Source organism: Cyprinodon tularosa, unplaced genomic scaffold (assembly GCF_016077235.1).
Source record: "Cyprinodon tularosa strain WSP-4 unplaced genomic scaffold, ASM1607723v1 ctg1016, whole genome shotgun sequence".
Classification (NCBI taxonomy): domain Eukaryota; kingdom Metazoa; phylum Chordata; class Actinopteri; order Cyprinodontiformes; family Cyprinodontidae; genus Cyprinodon; species Cyprinodon tularosa.
Window position 1 is genome coordinate 224200 of NW_024037801.1, and position 21853 is coordinate 246052.

The 21853-nt window shown below is 43.4% G+C and overlaps 1 protein-coding gene across 5 annotated transcripts in view; it reads right to left on the reverse strand.

The window, feature by feature from the left end:
* The window catches only part of LOC119779090 (endothelin-converting enzyme-like 1), a 73355-nt gene extending 54243 nt beyond the window's left edge, over window positions 1–19112 (reverse strand). For 3 of the 5 annotated variants that reach the window (XM_038278646.1, XM_038278638.1, XM_038278631.1), the window contains exons 1-5: window positions 18044–19112; window positions 9051–9119; window positions 7007–7117; window positions 6824–6916; window positions 652–776 (exon numbers count right to left, since the gene is read on the reverse strand). In XM_038278646.1, coding sequence (XP_038134574.1) covers window positions 652–776; window positions 6824–6916; window positions 7007–7117; window positions 9051–9119; window positions 18044–18901 — 1256 coding nt within the window. In that variant the 5' untranslated portion in view covers window positions 18902–19112. The remainder of the gene's footprint in view (window positions 1–651; window positions 777–6823; window positions 6917–7006; window positions 7118–9050; window positions 9120–18043) is intronic. The other 2 variants (XM_038278643.1, XM_038278622.1) reach the window with 1 other exon arrangement.
* Between the last annotated feature and the right edge of the window lie 2741 nt (window positions 19113–21853).

The window sequence follows — 21853 nt, forward strand, 5'->3', positions numbered from 1 at the left end:
AATCAATAATTTACTGAGTCTCAGATTTACACAGAATCAATCAGAGAACGACTGAATAAACTACAGTGAGGCTGAATCAGTGATGGGAGGTGAAGGAAGGAGGCGTAGCTGCATGAACCGACCATTCATGAAATTACCAAAATGTCTGAAGTGGTTATGTTGTTACACCGACATGTTTCCCGCCTCAGACAGAAATGACAGGCCAGAAATCCAGCCGCCAGTCATGGAGCCGGTCAGCCATGCACGGCGGCTGTGAGCCGCGGCGCTCGCCTGTAGAGCAGAGGGACTATTGGCGAGCTGTCAGTGGCGGAAACACACAGCCTGACGTGCAGAAACTCTCCAAGGCTTCCCCTGAAGTCTGTCAGCAGGAGGAGGTGAGAGCGAGCATACGGCCATGTGCTCCTGCTGGAGGAGGGAGGGAGGTGTAGGTGGCGATCGATAACAATCAGCTGCTGTAGAGCTGGAAGTTCATCCAACAGTGACTCCTTCCAAACAAGCAGCGACTCAGATTAGGCCCAGCAGCACCTGAACCCGACCACCGCTAACTGGGACTCTGAGTTCTACGAAAACCAGAGACCCAGATCAAAGACAAACAATCTAAAAATGGCTCCTCCTCCCTCTGCTCCCCAACCCGAGCTGCTCGGTTCTCACCTCTTCGAAGTGTTCTTGATGATGTCAGAGACTTTCTGTATGTAATCGGTGGCCAGAACCACAATCTCTTCATCCTCTGAAAAGTTGTCATGGAAAATCCGGTCCAGCAAGCGCTTCCAGTGAAGCTGTGGAAGAAGAAGAAGAAGAAGAGAGAACCATGAGGATGCTTCTGTCTGGAGCAGGGGCAGATTTAGTAAATATGGGGCCCTAGGCAAAGACAGGCAGGGGCCCCTCTGAATGGAGAAGGCAGCACATAAACAGCCCCATTCTCCAGATGTAGAAATGTTAATAGAATAGACATCCATTATCTGTTCTAGGTTGTGTCCCTCTCTTCTTGTTTTCCTCTCTATGTTTTGTACTCAGCTGACTTTTCATGCTGTCTCTAAAGGAATGAAAGATTTTTTCCAAGCACTAAGCTCACTTAGCTGATTGCTCCTTCCTGTGTTTCCAAAAAGGCCAAAGTAAATAACCCAGTCCTTCTTTTCACTGTAGACAAGCCATGATCTGCTTATCTGTTCTCCATTTTTCATTTGGATGAAATAATAGCTGCATGAATCATGACAGCAGACAAGATAGAGGAGAGCAGGAGGCGGGGTTACCAATCTACTCGCTCTGGAGAGCAGAGTTCGCTGCTTTTAGATGTTGTCTCCAAAGTCTCCAGTAGCAGAAAAAAGTCTCTAGATTTGGCGCTAGGAGCTTTTTAGAAATCAAAGTGCTAGAGGGGTCTGAAAAGTGGCTAAATATAGCGACTAAAGCGCTAAGTTGGCAACACTGCTCTTTGCATGGTTTGTTTTCAAATGGTTTGCTGCTGTCTGTTTGGACCTTTCTGAACATGTGCAGCAGATGGACTGATCCAATATGGTGGACACTGAAGGGGGGGGCTGAGACACGCTTAATATTATCAGCGTTCTGATGGCATTTTAAACAAAGGATTTTTATCAGAAACATAATTAATGAGCAGAAATAAGGAATAGTTGTATTAACCAAACATGGAGACAGAGTTTTATGGGGCCCCCAGGAACTTGGGGCCCTAGGAAACTGCCATGTATTGCCTAATGGTAATCCCCCCCCCTCCTGGACTGGAGTTGACTGAAAACCTTCCTGTCTGAACCGATTAATCACATCGTCTCCATAGAAACATAATGATCTTATACTGATGAGCAGGGGGACCCCGTCCCTTAGAGAACAGGGATCATTAGTGGCCCTCCTTCTGGATTTCATGCCGGTCTCTCCTGATTTGCTGTTAGATCTCAGATCCCAGTTGGATGCTGCAGCCTTTTTAACCCTCTCCCTGCTGGCCAGTTTTCCACCGCCTTAGAACAGATCAGCGCTTCCTCTGACTTAGAAAAGCAGCATCTTAGTTCTTGGTTTGAAATTTCTAGCAGAACTATTGAGGCCCCTGAAAATATGGCCCCTAAAAGGTAATGCTGGGCACAGGTTTAGTAAAAAAAAATCACACAAGCAATGGGGGGGAAAGGGCAAACTGCAGGTTTCATTTCCTGATGAACTGCTGGTGTGATATGGTCGGACCTTCAAACGGATCACAGCAGGCACGTGCAGAGGGGGGGGGCTAAGGGGGCTTGAGCACCTGCCCCTTTTCTTCCACGATCCCAATGTGCCCTTTTGGTCCCTTTTTTTTTTTTTTTTTTTTTTTTTTTTTTTATTTGACACATGTACTGAAATTATTATTAATATCTTTTTTTTTGGCAAGAAAAACAATACAATAAGCCCACCGGTCACATTGTTACCTTTGACCTTTTGCCGGTGACGACGCACTTGCCTCTCGCACAGTCAGATAAGGCGGCTAACTGCGGAGCTAAAGGTAGCGAACATTCCACATTACACTGTGGCCGCTGCTCATTTGGCCCTAAGCAAGATCAACCATGATCGGACGGATGGCTATGTCTTCAGTCTGCACCGCCTCTCCAATGTCAACCTGAATAGAGATGTAAGTGAAACCAAATGAGCCCCATGGATGATGCAGTATTGTTTGATCTAAAACACTGTTTACTCTGTGCTTTTAGTCTTTTACATTGAAAATTATGTTTTTTAATTCACAAAAAACTGTTCTGTAATGAACCCAAACCCTGATTACAGAACAGTTTTTTTGTGAATTAAAAAACATAACTTTTGGTGAAAATACTGGAGTAGGCTTCCTACTTGTCAGACAATGGAAAACTTTGAACGTTGTATAATTTCTCTACTTTAGCAAAGAGTAGCGGTTTAAACGGAGGAAAGTATAGGACGCGGCGCGCCTTTCTCTGAAGAACTACTGAGCGGGAGGAGACAGCCAGGTGAGGAAAAGCTGTTCTTATCTATCGATTCAGTATTTTTATCATACAGACATTAGGCTGTTGTTCTTGTGCTATGAGCTAGCTGCTAGCTAATGACTTTGCTAGCAAAGCAAGATAACTAAAAAGCTTCCCTGTGTCGTTAATGATAGTAGGACATTCTTCAGTATTACTTATGCAATAGGGGCACATCGCCCGTCAAAAACCTATCATCTCCATAATAGATATATGTCTGATTTTCTCATTTCCTTTGCTGCATGATGTACATTTCATTTATTCTAGCGTTAGGTAAATGTATCTTAAAGGAGAACTCATCCAGAACTACCATGATAGATATATGATAGATATAATGTATGAAGCTGGTGAAAACAAAACTGCGCAGCTTATGCAAGGAGGATCGGTCAGACCTTCTTTTGTTGGCAATCGAGAAGGATGTGCCAATCATTCACAGTGAGGTTATTAACATTTTTAAAGACATGGCTAACAGAAAACTGCTGCTGTGGACAAAAGAGAACAAAAATAGCAAAAATGCTTAAAAGTTGGAAATTTGTTTTTAAACAGTAAAATCACCATGACGGAAAATACGTTTTTGGATCATAATCTTGGATTTAGTTTGGGGGGAAAAGAAAGGCAAGAGACTGAAATAAATAAGACATTGACCTTCACTCAACACAGAAAAGATGAGACAATGAGGAAAAAAAGAAAAGAGAAACTGACAAGAAAAAACGAAGAGGAAAGATTGAAGAAAATGTATATAGGTACTTACAAAATACACTAAGACACAAACAGAGTAGGCTTTTCTCATGGTGACATGCATTAATAAAATGTTTGTTTTGTTCTTTTTTTTCTGCAGTTCCACGTTAAAGTTTGATGCAGCAGCTCAGCTTTTCTGAATGGACCGTCTCCATCTCCACTGTCAGTACAGCAAACCAGGCAGACATTCTTTTTATAGGTTACAGTACACTAAAAGGTTGCATTGTGCCCTTGTATGCATTTTTAACAGTTTAATTCTGTAAAGACAAAATATGTCTGGTGGTCCAGCTCTGATTTACATCTTTGGCTAAATTGCATGTTTGAATATTGTAATACTTTCCTATAAGAAAACAGACCTGCAGAAAGAAATTACTAATAAAATATTTTACATATGCATAGTTCTATGTTCTATGTAGAGATTTCCCTTAGCTTTGATTGTATGTCTCAAAATTTTGTAATTTATCATTGTTCATTAAACTCTGAAAGCTATGTGACTTTGTTAATATTCTGTCCTAAAATGTGATAAGATGTGCCCTTCTTTTTTTTGAGCACCTGCCCCTTTAGTGGTCTCTGCACGGCCCTGGATCACAGGTTGTTCACCATTACTACAGGTGTGAATAAAGGACTCTGGGCCAGAATAAAAAACTGGACCAGGTCCCACTTTTTGAGCTGCTCCTGGTGCCTGATAATAACGGCTTTAATATGCTGAGGTTCTGCCTCTTAAAGTTTTCCTCCATTTGCAGTTGAGCGTTCTGTCCGGCCGTAGCCGTTGTTGACCAATGGGAGAAACAATCGTTGCACGCGCGGCGCTGCGGTGAGCTGCGGTGAGCTGCGGTGAGCTACGGTGAGCTGCGGTGAGCTGCGGTGAGCTGCGGTGAGCTGCGGTGAGCTGCGGTGAGCTACGATTCACGTCTAAATTTGTTCCATTTCAGCGTTTGCTGATGACCAAACGTCTTTCCACAGACTGGAGCTGTTTGAACATAAATTCTTCCTCATTTTAAATGTCAAACTAAAGAAGACTCGGGTTAAACTATGGATTTAAAGTCATTTCTCATCAATATGTTCTGACATATTTCTGTTTAATGATGTGAAGTTCTACCAGGTCTAGCTCTAGTGGTAACCCTGAGCTCTCAGTCTGTTGTTTAGATCAGTTACATCATTTAGTTTCATCACTTTTATACATCAGGCATTTCTGTATAATCTTTTATGTGTTTTCTGTTCACTACATGTGTCTGATTGTGTAAGTCAGAGTTTTCAAGAACAAAAATATCCCACTGATGATGCAGAGGTCTTAAATACTCTACCCCTAACATTCCCTCTAACATTGTTTTAGGGGAAATGTTAGTAAAATACTGAAGGAGTTGTCGTTCGGTCGGCTGCAGGCATGAACATCCTTCCACACATGATGTTCAATCTCTAACCTTCTGCTCTATCTGCTTTTTCTCATAGTAGCTTCATCTGGTCTGTTCATGTTTGGCTGTGACTCCATCCTGGAGAGAAATATCAGCTGTGCTGCTGCCATCAACACCTTTGTTTCTAGATGTTGGAGCTTGGCCTGTTTTCCAGTGTAGTCCTGTTTCTCTGACTGTGACTAACTGGATGTGCTCTCTTCATCCTCTGACATGGGAGCTGGCTCGGAGCTCGTCTGCCTGGCTGTGTGTTTCCTGGACGGGGCCGCCTGTGGAGCTGGTTGACAGTTGCCTTTTGTATCTATGCTTCTTTTTCTACGTCTGCTTCTGTCTCCTTGAACCCCAGTGGGCCTCAGCAGATGGCCGCTCACCCTGAGCCTGGTTCTGCTGGAGGTTTCTTCCTGTTCTAAGGGAGTTTTTCCTCTCCACTGTCGCTACAAGCATGCTTAGTGTGAGGGATTGCTGAAGAGTCAATGAGTCGATGCAATCAGCTGGTTTTCCTTAGATAGAAAACTTTTAATCAATCTGACTGGATGATCTGGTGAACTGGAAAGTGACCTGAGATGACATGATGTGAATTGGAGCTATAGAAATAAACTGAATAGAATAGGATTCCTAAACTGATCCTCTATCAGCTTCATGCGGCTCGCTGAGCAGCAGCAACCGTCCCTCCCATCCTGTCCGTTTGGCTGCTGCTGCTGTTTGCTGGCCTCCATAAACTCAGCCCTCTTCTGCCCATTTTCAATCTCCTCTGAGTCAACTTCCATCCATCTCCTGTTAGACGGTGAAGAACCTCCAGGGAACTCCTCCCATTTTTCTCCTCGTCTTCCTGCTAAACTCTATCTTTCCTTCATCGCTCTCCTTCTTCTCCCATAGATCCCGTTTTCCTGTTTCCCCCCCAGTTTCTTGCACCGTGTCTCATCTGCTCCCCTCCATCAGACACTTGGACTTTTCTCCAGTTTCACTGCTTCTCAGCCAAAAACATCGTCTCACTGCGCTGCTGAAAGTTAACCCCTCACTGCCTGAATTTATAAAGGTTTTATATAACATTTGCTGCCAGCCTGAAGTTAGATGAAATAAAGGTTATTTGCTAAACATCGGAGTTATGATTTGTGTAAATTTAGTTATGAAGCTATTTAAAGAAACAAAGCATCTTTGGATTAATGCACATTTTAACCTGAATATGCGGACACTTTATTCATGTCTGTTATTTTAAGAAAAGACATAAATTCAACATATTTTTGAACAAGCATCCATTTTTTAACGTCTAAGTATTTTAAATTGACCCAATCTATGGAAAGTCAACTTGTTTTACTTTTCCTGGCCTTTTTTTTCAACAACAAAACAGTTAGGTTTCTTCCTGTTAACTGGAGTTTTCCTCCCCACTGTTGCTGCATGCATGCTCGCTGTGAGGGACAGTCCATCTGGCCCGTTTATGACAGATTTTCCTCCCACCAAAACTTTGAGCCTGTAATCTGACTGGATGATCTGATTGATCTGGATCTATAAAGTGATCTGATGTTTGTTGATGGCTGTCTCTATAGAAATAAACTGAACTGAAAACTTTTGGATGAAGAAAAGCAACTCTGAAAGGAAGAGAGAGTCAAAACAAAGCGACATGCAGAAGATGAGGGAAGCGGTCATTTAAAACGGCGAAGCAGAACTTTTCTAGAAGACGAAGTGAAAGCACGATGTCTGAGTGTCTGTGTGCTAACTCACGCTAGGTGCGATGCGCTGCAGCTGCCTGAGGGTGATGCGGTTATACATGGTGCTGATGTCTTTTCTTTGGTCATCGTACTCGGACACAGTGATCTGGAGAAGGAAATAAAAAATGGCTTAAACCTGCACATGTGCAAGCACCAGCATGCACGACTGCACATGTGCAGAAAACATCCAGCTCACATTGGCCAGTTGGGTCTCCAGCTCGATAATCTCCTTGGACTTCTGTGTGGCGTTGTGAGCGCCCAGCATGCTCAGCAGGCGCTCCATCAGGGCCTTGTATGCCGCCAAGATCTGGAAAACACCGAGAAATCAGCTCTGAAAGGCCGGAGGGCGCCACGGCAACAGCGCCGCTAATGACTGGTGGAGGTGGTGACATGTGGCAAAGTGGAAAGGATCACAAAAGCACCATGGGAGGCTGAAGGAAACAGGTGGACTGATGAAGAGGAGCGGTGGGCCAGTCCATTGGGCCAGATGGATCGGGGGGGTGGTTGTGTGTGTGTGTGTGTGTGGGGGGGGGGGGGTGGGGGGGTGGGGGGGGGGACTGGTAGGCGAGTTAGGAAATAACAGACAGGGAGGGATGAATACTTTACCTCCTTTTTGAAAAACTCAGAGCTTTGCAATTAAAACGAATGGAACGGTCAGGATTCACTTTACAGAGGAAAATATCCTTATCTGTTCTATATATGAATATTTACTTCTGGTTACCATGACAACAGTGACAAGAAAGGATTTTTGCACCAATAGGAAGAGTCATAAAGTTATGGGAGCTCAGATCCTAATAGCTCCATGGTGGAGATAAAATTAGCTTATTAATTAGTCAGATTAAAGAAAAAAACAACTAAAAATAAAAACCCCAAAAAACTGTAAAAGGAAGAGGAACGTGGTGATTTAGAGCATCGATCCTGAATATGAAAAATGCAGGTAATTATTCAGACAGGTGAGCTAAAGTTTGCTGAAGCTAACCAAATATTAGCATAATGCTAACCGCACAATGAAGAATCCAACTTTATTATCATTCCACTGTCAGCAGTATAGAGCAACGATATTCCCTCTCTGCTTTTGACCCCTCCCCTTGGGCAGCAGTGGGTTGCCATTGTGCGGCGCCCGGGGAGCAGTGGGGGGTTAAGGGTCTTGCTCAGGGAGCCAGAGCTGCCGTCTGTGGGGATCGAACCCAGAACTTTTAACCTTCTCAGAGCACAGAGCGCTGCTCTAACCACTAGGCCATCACTCCTCCTAACCGAACGTCCTGACAACCAGATGAGACGAACAAAGTTTTAAATGTGACAGAAAGATAAACTGTGACAATGAAAAAGTAAATAATAATATTAATTTTCTTCTTCATTATTCGTCTTTTACGCTCTTTTGTTATCAGTTCTTTAACAACCGAGCATTTTTTCATATTTAGTTGAAACAACTAAAGACGATGATCATGAGCGTTCAACATAATCCTGTTACTTAATAACTAGCAAAGGTTTTGCTTATTAATATTGTTGCTTCACATATAAGAAGAAACCGAGACGAGCCTCAATTTATCCTCAGATTAATACATAGTGTCAAGGTTAAGTGGAGGTTTTTGAGGACCCAGATGCAGAGGGGAGTTTTTAGATTGAATAAAGATCCAGAGGAAAACAGGCGTGAAAATCCAAAAGTATAAAATCGTGAAAACCCCCCAAAAAAGAAAACCTGAGGGAAAACACACATGGGGAGCAAGGAGACGACGGAACAACAAAACAACAAGGAGAAACCAGCACTGAGTGACTGCAGAGGTGGAGTATATACGGAGAAGAAAGGATGGACCAATGAGCTGATATGGAGCAGGTGTGAATAGAACCAACTAGAAGGAAGCCAAATGGAAAGGAAACAAACACAAGGGGGCAACAGAGAGCAACTAAAGATCTACAAAATGCTGGAAAACAACAACAAATACAAAGAAACTAAAAATAAACTTAAACAGAAGGCAGAACCCAGACACATAGATGACATTTTAAAACTGAACACTGGCAGGTTTTATTTATTTTAAACAATTCAACTAAAGATAAACCAGTAAGTAATGAATGTAACCACAGCACACTGGTTTTCCTTAGAAAGAAAACTGTTTTTTTTTTTCATGTCCTCTTCTGACCTCATCTAAGAACCTGTCATTAGATAAAATCTGTTGTTAAAGAGAAGAGATCCTACAGATAGATCACAGGAAAAGCAGGCAGAAGCACGGATGGATGCTCACCTTGACGCTGTCCTCATCCTGGCCCAGGTACAGGCTTCTCTCCGGCAGGGTCAGTCCCTCCTGATCAATCTGTGAAAGCAAGAAGAACAGAGAAATGATTTCTTTTCTTTAAGGCTGCGTGTTTCCCTGCAGGACTCCGCAGATGTTTACTCAGAGAGCTGCTAAATGAATCAAAGCTCCGCTGCTAATGAATAATTCACACAGTTGAACACGTATTACTCTCAAACACTGATCAAGCTAAAACACATTACAGCGGAGAGACTGTGTGTTTATTCTGTGACGGTTTAGGATAACTGAGCCCTGGGGAGACGAAGGAAAACAGCCAAAGTGTTTGACTATGAGTCCTGGCACTTCATGGTTCTGTTTGGAAACACACGTCTTCCTTGCTAAATGTACACGGTCATTCTATTAACATTACAGAGCAACAGGTTGACAATTAGGGCTGGGCAATTAATTGCATTTGCAATATAAACTATATACTAAATATAAGCTACATTTAAATCACAGCCGCTCTCTATTTTAATTACACTATATTTCAATTTTAAAAACTCAATCAGAAGAATTTTATTTTGGCGCTTAGACCTCGGCAGGAAACATAGAATTTTACTATAATATGCATAAGCAGGTGTATGAGAACAGGGATGTTTCCCCCCAAAAATTGCCAAGGTTGATACCAGTGTGTCAGCATGCTCAGAAGGCAGAAAGACTGGAAAGCTAAGAAACGTAGAACAGCGGGATGAGTAATAGAGGAGATGTGCTGTGAAGGCTTAAGAAAAGAGGGCCTTACCCGCAAAGGCCTACCAAAAAGAGGACATTGACGCAAAGGCTTACCAAAAAGGGGACAGTGCCGCAAAGCCTTACCCGCAAAGGCCTACCAAAAAGAGGACAGTGCCGCAAAGGCTTACCAAAAAGAGGACATTGACACAAAGGCTTACCAAAAAGGGGACAGTGCCGCAAAGGCTTACCAAAAAGAGGACATTGCCGCAAAGGCTTACCAAAAAGAGGACATTGACACAAAGGCTTACCAAAAAGAGGACATTGACGCAAAGGCTTACCAAAAAGGGGACAGTGCCGCAAAGCCTTACCCGCAAAGGCCTACCAAAAAGAGGACAGTGCCGCAAAGGCTTACCAAAAAGAGGACATTGACACAAAGGCTTACCAAAAAGGGGACAGTGCCGCAAAGGCTTACCAAAAAGAGGACATTGACACAAAGGCTTACCAAAAAGGGGACAGTGCCGCAAAGGCTTACCAAAAAGAGGACATTGCCGCAAAGGCTTACCAAAAAGAGGACATTGACACAAAGGCTTACCAAAAAGAGGACATTGACACAAAGGCTTACCAAAAAGGGGACAGTGCCGCAAAGGCTTACCAAAAAGAGGACATTGACACAAAGGCTTACCAAAAAGAGGACATTGACACAAAGGCTTACCAAAAAGAGGACAGTGCCGCAAAGGCTTACCAAAAAGAGGACATTGACACAAAGGCTTACCAAAAAGGGGACAGTGCCGCAAAGGCTTACCTAAAAGAGGACATTGACACAAAGGCTTACCAAAAAGGTGACAGTGCCACGAAGGCTTACCAAGAAGAGGACATTGACACAAAGTCTTACCAAAAAGAGGACATTGACACAAAGGCTTACCAAAAAGGAAACATTGACACAAAGGCTTACCAAAAAGGGGACAGTGCCCCAAAGGCTTACCAAAAAGAGGACATTGACACAAAGGCTTACCAAAAAGGGGACAGTGCCGCAAAGGCTTACCAAAAAGAGGACATTGACACAAAGGCTTACCAAAAAGGGGACAGTGCCGCGAAGGCTTACCAAAAAGGGGACAGTGCCGCAAAGGCTTACCCGCAAAGGCCTACCAAAAAGAGGACATTGACACAAAGGCTTACCAAAAAGAGGACATTGACACAAAGGCTTACCAAAAAGGGGACAGTGCCGCAAAAGCTTACCTAAAAGAGGACATTGACACAAAGGCTTACCAAAAAGAGGACATTGACACAAAGGCTTACCAAAAAGGGGACAGTGCCACGAAGGCTTACCAAAAAGAGGACATTGACACAAAGGCTTACCAAAAAGGGGACAGTGACACAAAGGCTTACCAAAAAGGGGACAGTGCCACGAAGGCTTACCAAGAAGAGGACATTGACACAAAGGCTTACCAAAAAGAGGACATTGACACAAAGGCTTACCAAAAAGGGGACAGTGCCACGAAGGCTTACCAAGAAGAGGACATTGACACAAAGGCTTACCAAAAAGAGGACATTGACACAAAGGCTTACCAAAAAGGGGACAGTGCCACGAAGGCTTACCAAGAAGAGGACATTGACACAAAGGCTTACCAAAAAGAGGACATTGACACAAAGGCTTACCAAAAAGGGGACAGTGCCCCAAAGGCTTACCAAAAAGAGGACATTGACACAAAGGCTTACCAAAAAGGGGACAGTGCCGCGAAGGCTTACCAAAAAGAGGACATTGACACAAAGGCTTACCAAAAAGGGGACAGTGCCGCGAAGGCTTACCAAAAAGGGGACAGTGCCGCAAAGGCTTACCCGCAAAGGCCTACCAAAAAGAGGACATTGACACAAAGGCTTACCAAAAAGGGGACAGTGCCGCAAAAGCTTACCTAAAAGAGGACATTGACACAAAGGCTTACCAAAAAGAGGACATTGACACAAAGGCTTACCAAAAAGGGGACAGTGCCACGAAGGCTTACCAAAAAGAGGACATTGACACAAAGGCTTACCAAAAAGGGGACAGTGACACAAAGGCTTACCAAAAAGGGGACAGTGCCACGAAGGCTTACCAAGAAGAGGACATTGACACAAAGGCTTACCAAAAAGAGGACATTGACACAAAGGCTTACCAAAAAGAGGACATTGACACAAAGGCTTACCAAAAAGGGGACAGTGCCACGAAGGCTTACCAAGAAGAGGACATTGACACAAAGGCTTACCAAAAAGAGGACATTGACACAAAGGCTTACCAAAAAGGGGACAGTGCCACGAAGGCTTACCAAAAAGAGGACATTGACACAAAGGCTTACCAAAAAGGGGACAGTGACACAAAGGCTTACCAAAAAGGGGACAGTGCCACGAAGGCTTACCAAGAAGAGGACATTGACACAAAGGCTTACCAAAAAGAGGACATTGACACAAAGGCTTACCAAAAAGGGGACAGTGCCACGAAGGCTTACCAAGAAGAGGACATTGACACAAAGGCTTACCAAAAAGAGGACATTGACACAAAGGCTTACCAAAAAGGGGACAGTGCCCCAAAGGCTTACCAAAAAGAGTACATTGACACAAAGGCTTACCAAAAAGGGGACAGTGCCGCGAAGGCTTACCAAAAAGAGGACATTGACACAAAGGCTTACCAAAAAGGGGACAGTGCCGCGAAGGCTTACCAAGAAGAGGACATTGACACAAAGGCTTACCAAAAAGAGGACATTGACACAAAGGCTTACCAAAAAGGGGACAGTGCCACGAAGGCTTACCAAAAAGAGGACATTGACACAAAGGCTTACCAAAAAGGGGACAGTGACACAAAGGCTTACCAAAAAGGGGACAGTGCCACGAAGGCTTACCAAGAAGAGGACATTGACACAAAGGCTTACCAAAAAGAGGACATTGACACAAAGGCTTACCAAAAAGGGGACAGTGCCACGAAGGCTTACCAAGAAGAGGACATTGACACAAAGGCTTACCAAAAAGAGGACATTGACACAAAGGCTTACCAAAAAGGGGACAGTGCCCCAAAGGCTTACCAAAAAGAGTACATTGACACAAAGGCTTACCAAAAAGAGGACATTGACACAAAGGCTTACCAAAAAGGGGACAGTGCCCCAAAGGCTTACCAAGAAGAGGACATTGACACAAAGGCTTACCAAATTGAGGACATTGACACAAAGGCTTACCAAAAAGGGGACAGTGCCACGAAGGCTTACCAAGAAGAGGACATTGACACAAAGGCTTACCAAAAAGAGGACATTGACACAAAGGCTTACCAAAAAGGGGACAGTGCCCCAAAGGCTTACCAAGAAGAGGACATTGACACAAAGGCTTACCAAAAAGAGGACATTGACACAAAGGCTTACCAAAAAGGGGACAGTGCCACGAAGGCTTACCAAGAAGAGGACATTGACACAAAGGCTTACCAAAAAGAGTACATTGACACAAAGGCTTACCAAAAAGGGGACAGTGCCGCGAAGGCTTACCAAAAAGAGGACATTGACACAAAGGCTTACCAAAAAGGGGACAGTGCCGCGAAGGCTTACCAAAAAGGGGACAGTGCCGCAAAGGCTTACCCGCAAAGGCCTACCAAAAAGAGGACATTGACACAAAGGCTTAACAAAAAAGGGGCCATTGATGTGAAGGCTTAGTAAAAAAGGGCGATATAAAATCACAAATTGGACTTCTCACAAAGTAGTTCCGTCCTAAAGATGATCCAGCTTTTAGCTAGCAATATGTAAGGGCGTATAACAGGGGTGTCAAACTGGTTCCAGAAAGGGCCGTGTGTCTCCAGGTTTTCTTTCCAACCAAGCAATATCACACCAGACTCCAAGCATCTCGTCTAGTGAGTCCAATCTGAACATGATGACTTGATGATATGAAAGAGGTCTGGTGTGCTATTGCTTGGTTGGAAAGAAAACCTGCAGCCACACGGCCCTTTCTGGAACCAGTTTGACACCCGTGGCGTATAATGTATTGCCTTTACTAAAATAATGACAAATTATACGCCCTCTTTTGGGGATGTACAGCTTTGGTAAGCCCTCATTTTCCCCTGGAAACTTCTAGCAAATCAGTTTGTTGTCCAGGTGAACACCAAGGTGTTTATGCTCCACCTCTGTTTCTTCTCCCATCATGTTAACAGTGTTTGACTTGTTCCTGTTTCCTCTGATATCTACAATCTTCTCCCGTTTTGTTGCACAAAGTGTTTAAGGAGCAGGTAAATGAAATAAAAGTTTACTGTCATATCAGCTCTTATTTCTGCTGCTTCTTAGATCAGCAGTTCGGATTATGCTTTTGCTCTGATGTCAGAGTATATTTTTCATGTTTAAAGATCTGTGACTCGGTGCTGCATGACTGCCTCTAAGAGATCAGATGATAAAATGTCTGTAATAACATCAGTAAACAGAGCATAAGCAGCGGCGTAATAAATCAGAGGAGGGAAACGTCTCCTCTGTGTTGCACGGCCTCTTTCTTAGAGGAGAGGTTCTGATTATAGTTAGAACAGGTCGCTGGGTTGATTAGCGCCAGCTCCACCCCGTGTCCCCGATCCTCTGCAGGCTGCGTGACCTCCTTCAGGGTCAAACATGAAGGCTGATGATCTTCATCGTGTCGCTGATGACTCTCATTTTGCAGCTTGTGAACGAATAAGCAGCAAGTCAGCAGACGCTCAGCAGAGCAGCTATGAATGTTGGAGTCACACGTCATGCATGTGTGAGGTCAACACCATGAACGAGCTGCATCGTCTAACAGGGCGTGATGAAAAAAATAGATCATATTCTATACAGTATAGATCACGCTTGTGCAAATAATCACGTTGGGAGAACAAACTTTGGGAATTAAAAGCAAAATGTCTGACATAAAGGAGAAATATTTTCTCTTTATATCTGTCAGTCCAGCTGAAGAACTTTAAAGATTCTTAAAACTGAACTGATCCCATTTCTACACGACTCGGACCTGCAGATGACTCTAACAGACATTAAGCTCCGCCCCCCTGCCTCACACTAACACTACAGAGGTTTAGTTTCCTTTGTTCTACACCCTGTTATTCAGTGATAATAGAGATTATTAATAATAAAATACTTAATACTTAAGATTTATATCCTAAAAAAATACAAATTACTAGGGATGCACGATATTGGGATTTTGGCCGATATCCGATATGCCGATATTTTAAAACTCATGTAGCCGATAACCGATATCGATACCGATGTTAAAGCTGGACAAAAATAAGTAGTCATTGAAAATAGCAGTTTTGTTATCCATTTCTGACACTTTGAAAAATAATAAACTCAAATATATTTTCATACGCTGATATCAAATAGATTTTTAAAAACGCGGTATCGATCTATTTTACTTTCAAAATCTGGTGAAATTTCATTGTTCTGTTACAAACTCTCGTGATATTTTACAAATTTTTGTGAGATTTTGTTAGTAAAATAGATCGATACCGCGTCAATATATCAACATATAAAAATATGGCAACATTTCGTTAATATATCAGCATATGAAGATATTGCGATATTTTAATGTATCGATATTTTTTCCTTCATCTTTAGAAGTTTTTCCGATATTCAGTTTTAAGGCCGATACCGATAGGGGGCCGATTATATCGTGCATCCCTACAAATTACCATATGGTTAATAGCTACAATTTGTTCATTAAAACAAAGAACAACAATCCAGAGAACATTTAGAGTGTTGCAGAAACAAATTACCAATTTTACTGAAATACGCTACCGTTCAAAAGTTTGGGGTCACATTGAAATTTCCTTATTTTTCAAGGAAAAGCTTGTACTTTTCAATGAAGATAACTTTAAACTAGTCTTAACTTTAAAGAAATACACTCTATCCACTGCTAATGTGCTAAATGACTATTCTAGCTGCAAATGTCTGGTTTTTGGTGCAATATCTACATAGGTGTATAGAGGCCCATTTCCAGAAACTATCACTCCAGTGTTCTAATGGTACAATGTGTTTGCTCATTGGCTCAGAAGGCTAATTGATGATTAGAAAACCCTTGTGCAATCATGTTCACACATCTGAAAACAGTTTAGCTCGTTACAGAAGCTACAAAACTGACCTTCCTTTGAGCAGATTGAGTTTCTGGAGCATCACATTTGTGGGGTCAATTAAACGCTCAAAATGGCCAGAAAAAGAGAACTTTCATCTGAAACTCGACAGTCTATTCTTGTTCTTAGAAATGAAGGCTATTCCATGCGAGAAAATGCTAAGAAATTTAATATTTCCTACAACGGTGTGTCCTACTCCCTTCAGAGGACAGCACAAACATGCTACTGCTGGTACTATTTAATGAAGATGCTAGTTGGGGACCTGTGAGGCGTCTGTTTCTCAAACTAGAGACTCTAATGTTCTTATCTTCTTGCTCAGTTGTGCAACGCGGCCTCCCACTTCTTTTTCTACTCTGGTTAGAGCCTGTTTGTGCTTCTTCTCTACGTTAGGTTCCTCAGATTTAACGCCGTCTGTAACGACTGAAGGAAGCAGGAACCAGGAGGAGGTTTCCACTTTCCTTCTGAAAAAGGTTAGCCGCTAACCGGAGGTTAGCATTAGTGAAAGGTATGAAACGAGAGCGAGCGAGAGCGCCACTTTCTGGACACAATGAGTTTTACGTATAGTTGAAAATTCTCTAAAAGTGGATTTTCTGGAACTGTCTGCTGGTTTTGGTCCCTGGTCAAAAGGATAAGGCTGTCGGGGGCCATGGGGGCCAACAGTTTGGGAACCTCTGATCAACAGTAATAAAGGGAACAAATCCAGTAAAATGCACCTTTTTATCTCTTTAATTACTTTAGTTTTGAACTTGGAGTTTCTGAAAATCCAGAACGGTTGGATTTATTCCTTCAGGTCTTGTGTTGATCTGTTTGGATGCAGCTGGGTCCATATTTTCAGTCCGTTCAGTTTTCTCCTTTCTCTACGCCATAATTGACGCCTCAGTGTTTGCTGTGCAGCAGCTGAACAATCATGTTCAGCTGTCGGGTTTATTAACCCCTAGAACCCTACGGACCCACCGGCGGGTCCAGCTGCTACATGACCTCGTAATTTTAACAAACCCCCAGTATTGATGTAAAAAACATATTTGGCACAGTTTGGTGACATTTATGGATAAATGTGCCAAAATGGCCTCTCCGCCTAAGAAATTTCTCACTAATACCATTCTAAAATAAATATGATTCATCTGATTGAGTCCAAATTTGGTATATTTTTACACAACATTTAGATTTAAAAGTCTGTACTACTTTTTTGTGCTATAAATAATATTTTGGTAGTGTTTTGCAATGTTTATTTCAAAGAAAATTTTGGCGAGGTTCAAAAAATGCAAAATATTTTGTATTTTGTCCCTAATATTTCAGGCAGGGTCAAAGCTACAATGGTGCTGACACCAGAAAACCATTCTATGACATCTTACCTTTACAGACGTACCAAAAGTCCCTCCGTACCAAGAGATTCCCTACATCCTTCTGCAGCATCAGAATCTCAAAGCTCCTGTAGGACGGCAACTAACCATCACTTTGCAAATCGATTAATCTGTTGATTACTTTTTCAATGAACTGATTAATAATCGGATAGTAAAAGGCTCCTTAAAGAAGACTTTTTACAAAATGAAACCAGGTGGAACTAAACCTTTTTCACTTGAGGAGTTCTGGAAAGAGCTTATAGACGAAAAGCTTTTCTAACTTTCTAAAATCTGAAGAGAAGCGTCGCCTCCTGGTCAGACCCTGTGATCCAGTGAAAAGGTGGAGGAAGTTAGAGGGGATTTTGCTGGGAGTTGGAGGGAAGTGGGCTGCCATTCGCCTGCCGTTTGACTGGGAACGGCCATTTTGAATGGCTGCTACTGTAAAATAGAGGGCGACCCGGATGAGCTGATGGTACGGATCGGTAGAGATTGGGTGGTGACACTGCATGGCACGCACACCACAGCAACCGGCAAATCAAATATGGCGGCAGCTGGTGTTTCAGCTGAGCAACACGTGGCAACGGTTTGGATTTCACGCCGAGGACGTCAAAGAAAAGGAGCTAATTTGTTAGACTAAAACCCAAAAGGTAGCAGTACCAATCTATTCAAAAGTCTGCAAAATACAGAATGCTGTAAACTGTCCATGCCAGCGTCTCTCCGTACTCCAATGCTTTTGGCCCTGAGATTTTTTACCGACATCTTTTTTAATCAGTTCTGTAGAACTTTTCCTTTCTGAGCCAAACCTGCATCAGTCCTAGAGAACCTGAACCAGCAGCAGCGCCGTCTGATCTCACCCTGATGGCGTTCCTGGACGAGTTCTTATCGTCCACGTTGACCGTCAGCGAGAAGAAGACGGCGGTGCTGTAAACCCCCTGCGTCCTGTAGAGCAGCTCGTTGAAGTCTGGCCTCTGGGGGGCGCCCTCCCTCTCCCACCCGGCGGCGCCCGGAGGAGCTCCAGCCAGGTCCCATCCTCCACAGCTGTCCAGCACCTCCGTCATGGGCTCCGACCCCAGCTTATCGATCTCCTGGATGCTGATGCAGGAGCGGTAGAACTCCTTCACCTTGCGTTCTGCGGAGTCCGGCCCCCGTCTCTGAATTGGCTCCAGCAGGAGGCGCTGTAGCTTCTCCTCGTTATGCTCTCCGATCGCGGTGATGATGCCGTAGCTGAGCTTGTCCTCTGGGATGCCGTGGCGCCTCAGCCAGCCGCCGCAGGCGAAGGAGTAGAAGTCCTGGCAGGGCTGGATGGTGGGGTCGATATTGGCCTGGACAAAGCGCGCCGCCCGCAGGAGGGAGCGTTTGCGTTGGCAGTCCTGTCGGCACAGCGGGTCCTGCTGGGCATCCAGTGAAATGTACTTGAGGGCCAACATGCTCCCCAGGATGACGCACATCCCTGCAGCAAAGACCAAGGCTGACAGGAGGCAGATCTCCCTCCTGCTCCAGCGAGGAAGGCCCCCGCTGCTGCTGCCGCCGCTCTGATCTTTGCTGCGCCCGTTAGACCAGGTCCCTCCTCTTCCTCGCCCCATGTGGCGGTCCAAACTGCCCCCCAGGTGGAGGGTCATGCCGTTGCTGAGGATGTCACTGCTGTAGCGACCGCCGTACTTTATTTCCTGGAACTCGTCGTAGTGGGCGGTTAGTGAGTATGTCTTCTCCATGGCGCAGGAACGGATGGCTCCAGGGAAAACGCTTCCAGCATCAACTTCAGAACGAGGTGGTTAGGATCGCTGTCATCACAGCGCCTTCAGGTTCTTCCTCTTCAAACCCTGCAGTGAAAGCGGCCCCCCTCTTTCTACTTTCTCATCTACTCTCTCTCTGCTCTTCGTCCATTTGTCCTCCGGCCGTCCCTCTTGGCCACCAGTTTCAGCTCATCTGTCAATAAAACAGAGAGGAGAAAGAGAAGGACTGTGACTTACGACGGAAAGAGGAAATTGAATCAGCATCACGACAACAGCCTATGACAGAAAAACATCTGCTTTGCCGCATCCTTTCCCACTCTGTTTGTCACCTAGGAGCCGCTAGTCATCCCTCAGGGGAGACGGCGGCTTCAGAGCGCCTGCTGACACTGAGCAACGGGCCGGGCATCAGCTGGTCAACCATAACTTGACTGGTGTCAGTCCGAGCTGATGCAAACTAACACGTCTGCAGGGGGACACAGACTTTATTGCCTCTGTCACACCAGCAGGAGAACAAACATATGTTCACATACTGGCCACCATTTTTAAATCCAGGCTCCAGATTTAGAACCAGACGCGGTCGAGCATTGAACACGAGATGAATGGGGGCCATGGGGGGCCATGGGGGCCAATTGTTAGGGAACCTCTGATCTACAATGATAAATAGGGGTGAATATTGGTATCACGATACTTGGTTCACCGTATATTATTACGATATAGCAATATTATATATAAATATTGCTATATTTTCTTCAACTATGAAATTAAATGTATAAAATAAAAAAGGAAGTGCTGTATTTGCTCATCAGAACATATTGATCATTTAGTTATTCTATATAGAAAAATCAGCAGAGTCTATATATCCGCCATTTTATTTTCCCATTTTAAAGTAAACGATGTCCAGGCAACAAACAGAAAATCTAAATGTTTGGTTTTTGGGTTTATTAACTTTTTTCACTTGAGGAGTTCTGGAGGAAGCTTAGAGACAGGCGGAAAGCTTTATTATCTTTAATGGAAAATGTTTACATACTGATTTTACAGTCTTGGTTTAATTCCTGCTCTGTCAGCCAAAGGCAGGTTTTAGATCAGGGGAAACCAATTAAAAATCTTTGGGGTCCGAATAAAGAAAATCATCAACCAGACATTTTTAATGATAATCTGAATTCAACAAAGCTGATTCTGATGATTGCAGTTCAGCTAAAACCTGTTAATCAGCTTTCAATTAAAATCAGCTGCTGAAGCAGGAAACCTCTAAAACCTGCAGGACAGAAGTTCCAGCCCATCTGCCTCCACTCTGAGAAAGACCCTTAACCCCACCCTGCTCCCCGGGCGCCGCACAATGGCAGCCCTCTGCTCCCCGAGGGGAGGGGTTAAATGCAGAGCGGGAGTTTCGTTGCTCTGTACTGGTGACTGAGGAATGACAATAAAGTCAGAAAAAAAAAAACAGGAGAGGAGATTGGATGACGGACGCTGATGCTGCCAGAAAACGCTAAGAACCGACGTCTAAACGTCTGAATTTCTACCTCAGGCCTTTCTTCTCTCCTTCCATGTTGATAAACCTCACACTGCTAAATATTTAAATCTCAATAATTATGCAGTTTTTCTTGAATTGAGGAGGCAAGTGAGACACTTTGCTAATGGAGAAGAGAATTTATTTAAAATAAGTAAAAAACAAAATGACATTTTCTTATTTGAAGTTCATATTATTTAATTATCTTAGGATTTAAAATACTAATTTCAATGCTAATAATCTTATTTACCTGCTCGAATTAAGGGTAAATACATAAATTTAAGGGGTTTTACTCATTTCTAGATCATTTTTGCAGTGCAATGGTCCAAAACCTAGTATTCATAACAGAAGGAAACAACAGGCTGATTAAATCATCTGAAATGTTTTCAGTGTTTGCTCTTTTATTTTGGAGCCCAAACCAAAATAAATGAATGATGGCGTCTAAAATGTCCACATGGCAGCAGGAGATGAACAGCATCCAGGAAGTGATGGGCATCGTTTGGGATGACTGCAGGTAGAGAAAAGGCCTGAATGATGCGTTATATTAATCTAGGGTTACAGGAAGTAATGACTGCCTGTTTATCGCCGTGGAGATTAAAGACGTTCGCTGTGTTTTACAAGCTGTTCCTTGTTTCTCTAAAGCGCTGCATGAAGATAAGGAGAATAAGAGGATGATCGGGTCAACAGCACAATACAAGAAAATTCTAGATTCAATGTTTTTATAACGTTTAATTTTTTCACTATTAGCTTCAAAAAGTAGAAGATTATTTTATAAATTGATTTGATTTGAAAGATTTGAAAAATAAGAAAAGATCCATCCATCCATCCAGCGAGAGGGGGGGTCCACCCTGGACAGGTCTCCAGTCCATCGCAGAATAAGAAAGGATGTGCAAATTAAATAGTAAGAATTCAATTCTATTCAGTTTATTTCTATAGCTCCAATTCACATCATGTCATCTCAGGTCACTTTCCAGTTCACGAGATCATCCAGTCAGATTGATTCAAAGTTTTCTATCTAAGGAAAACCAGCTGATTGCATCGACTCATTGACTCTTCAGCAATCCCTCACACTAAGCATGCTTGTAGCGACAGTGGAGAGGAAAAACTCCCTACGAGCAAAGCTGAACTACTAGCATTACATGCTATAAGTCTGTCGGACTTAAAACTGACGGGGGGGGCAACCATTTTGAACCTCATTATTAACATATGAGTCCACCCTTTCACTGGATTGCAGCATCTGACCAGGAGATGGCGCTTCTCTTTACATCTTAATGTCCACAAATCATGACAAAAAGAATATTTTAGTACAAAGATTGATGTTTAAAAAGGAATTGAAGGGAGACCAACTAGTAAAGAACAGCCAAGGACCAGCCAAGGACCAACCAAGGACCAGCCAAGAACCATCTAAGGGCCAGTAAAGTACA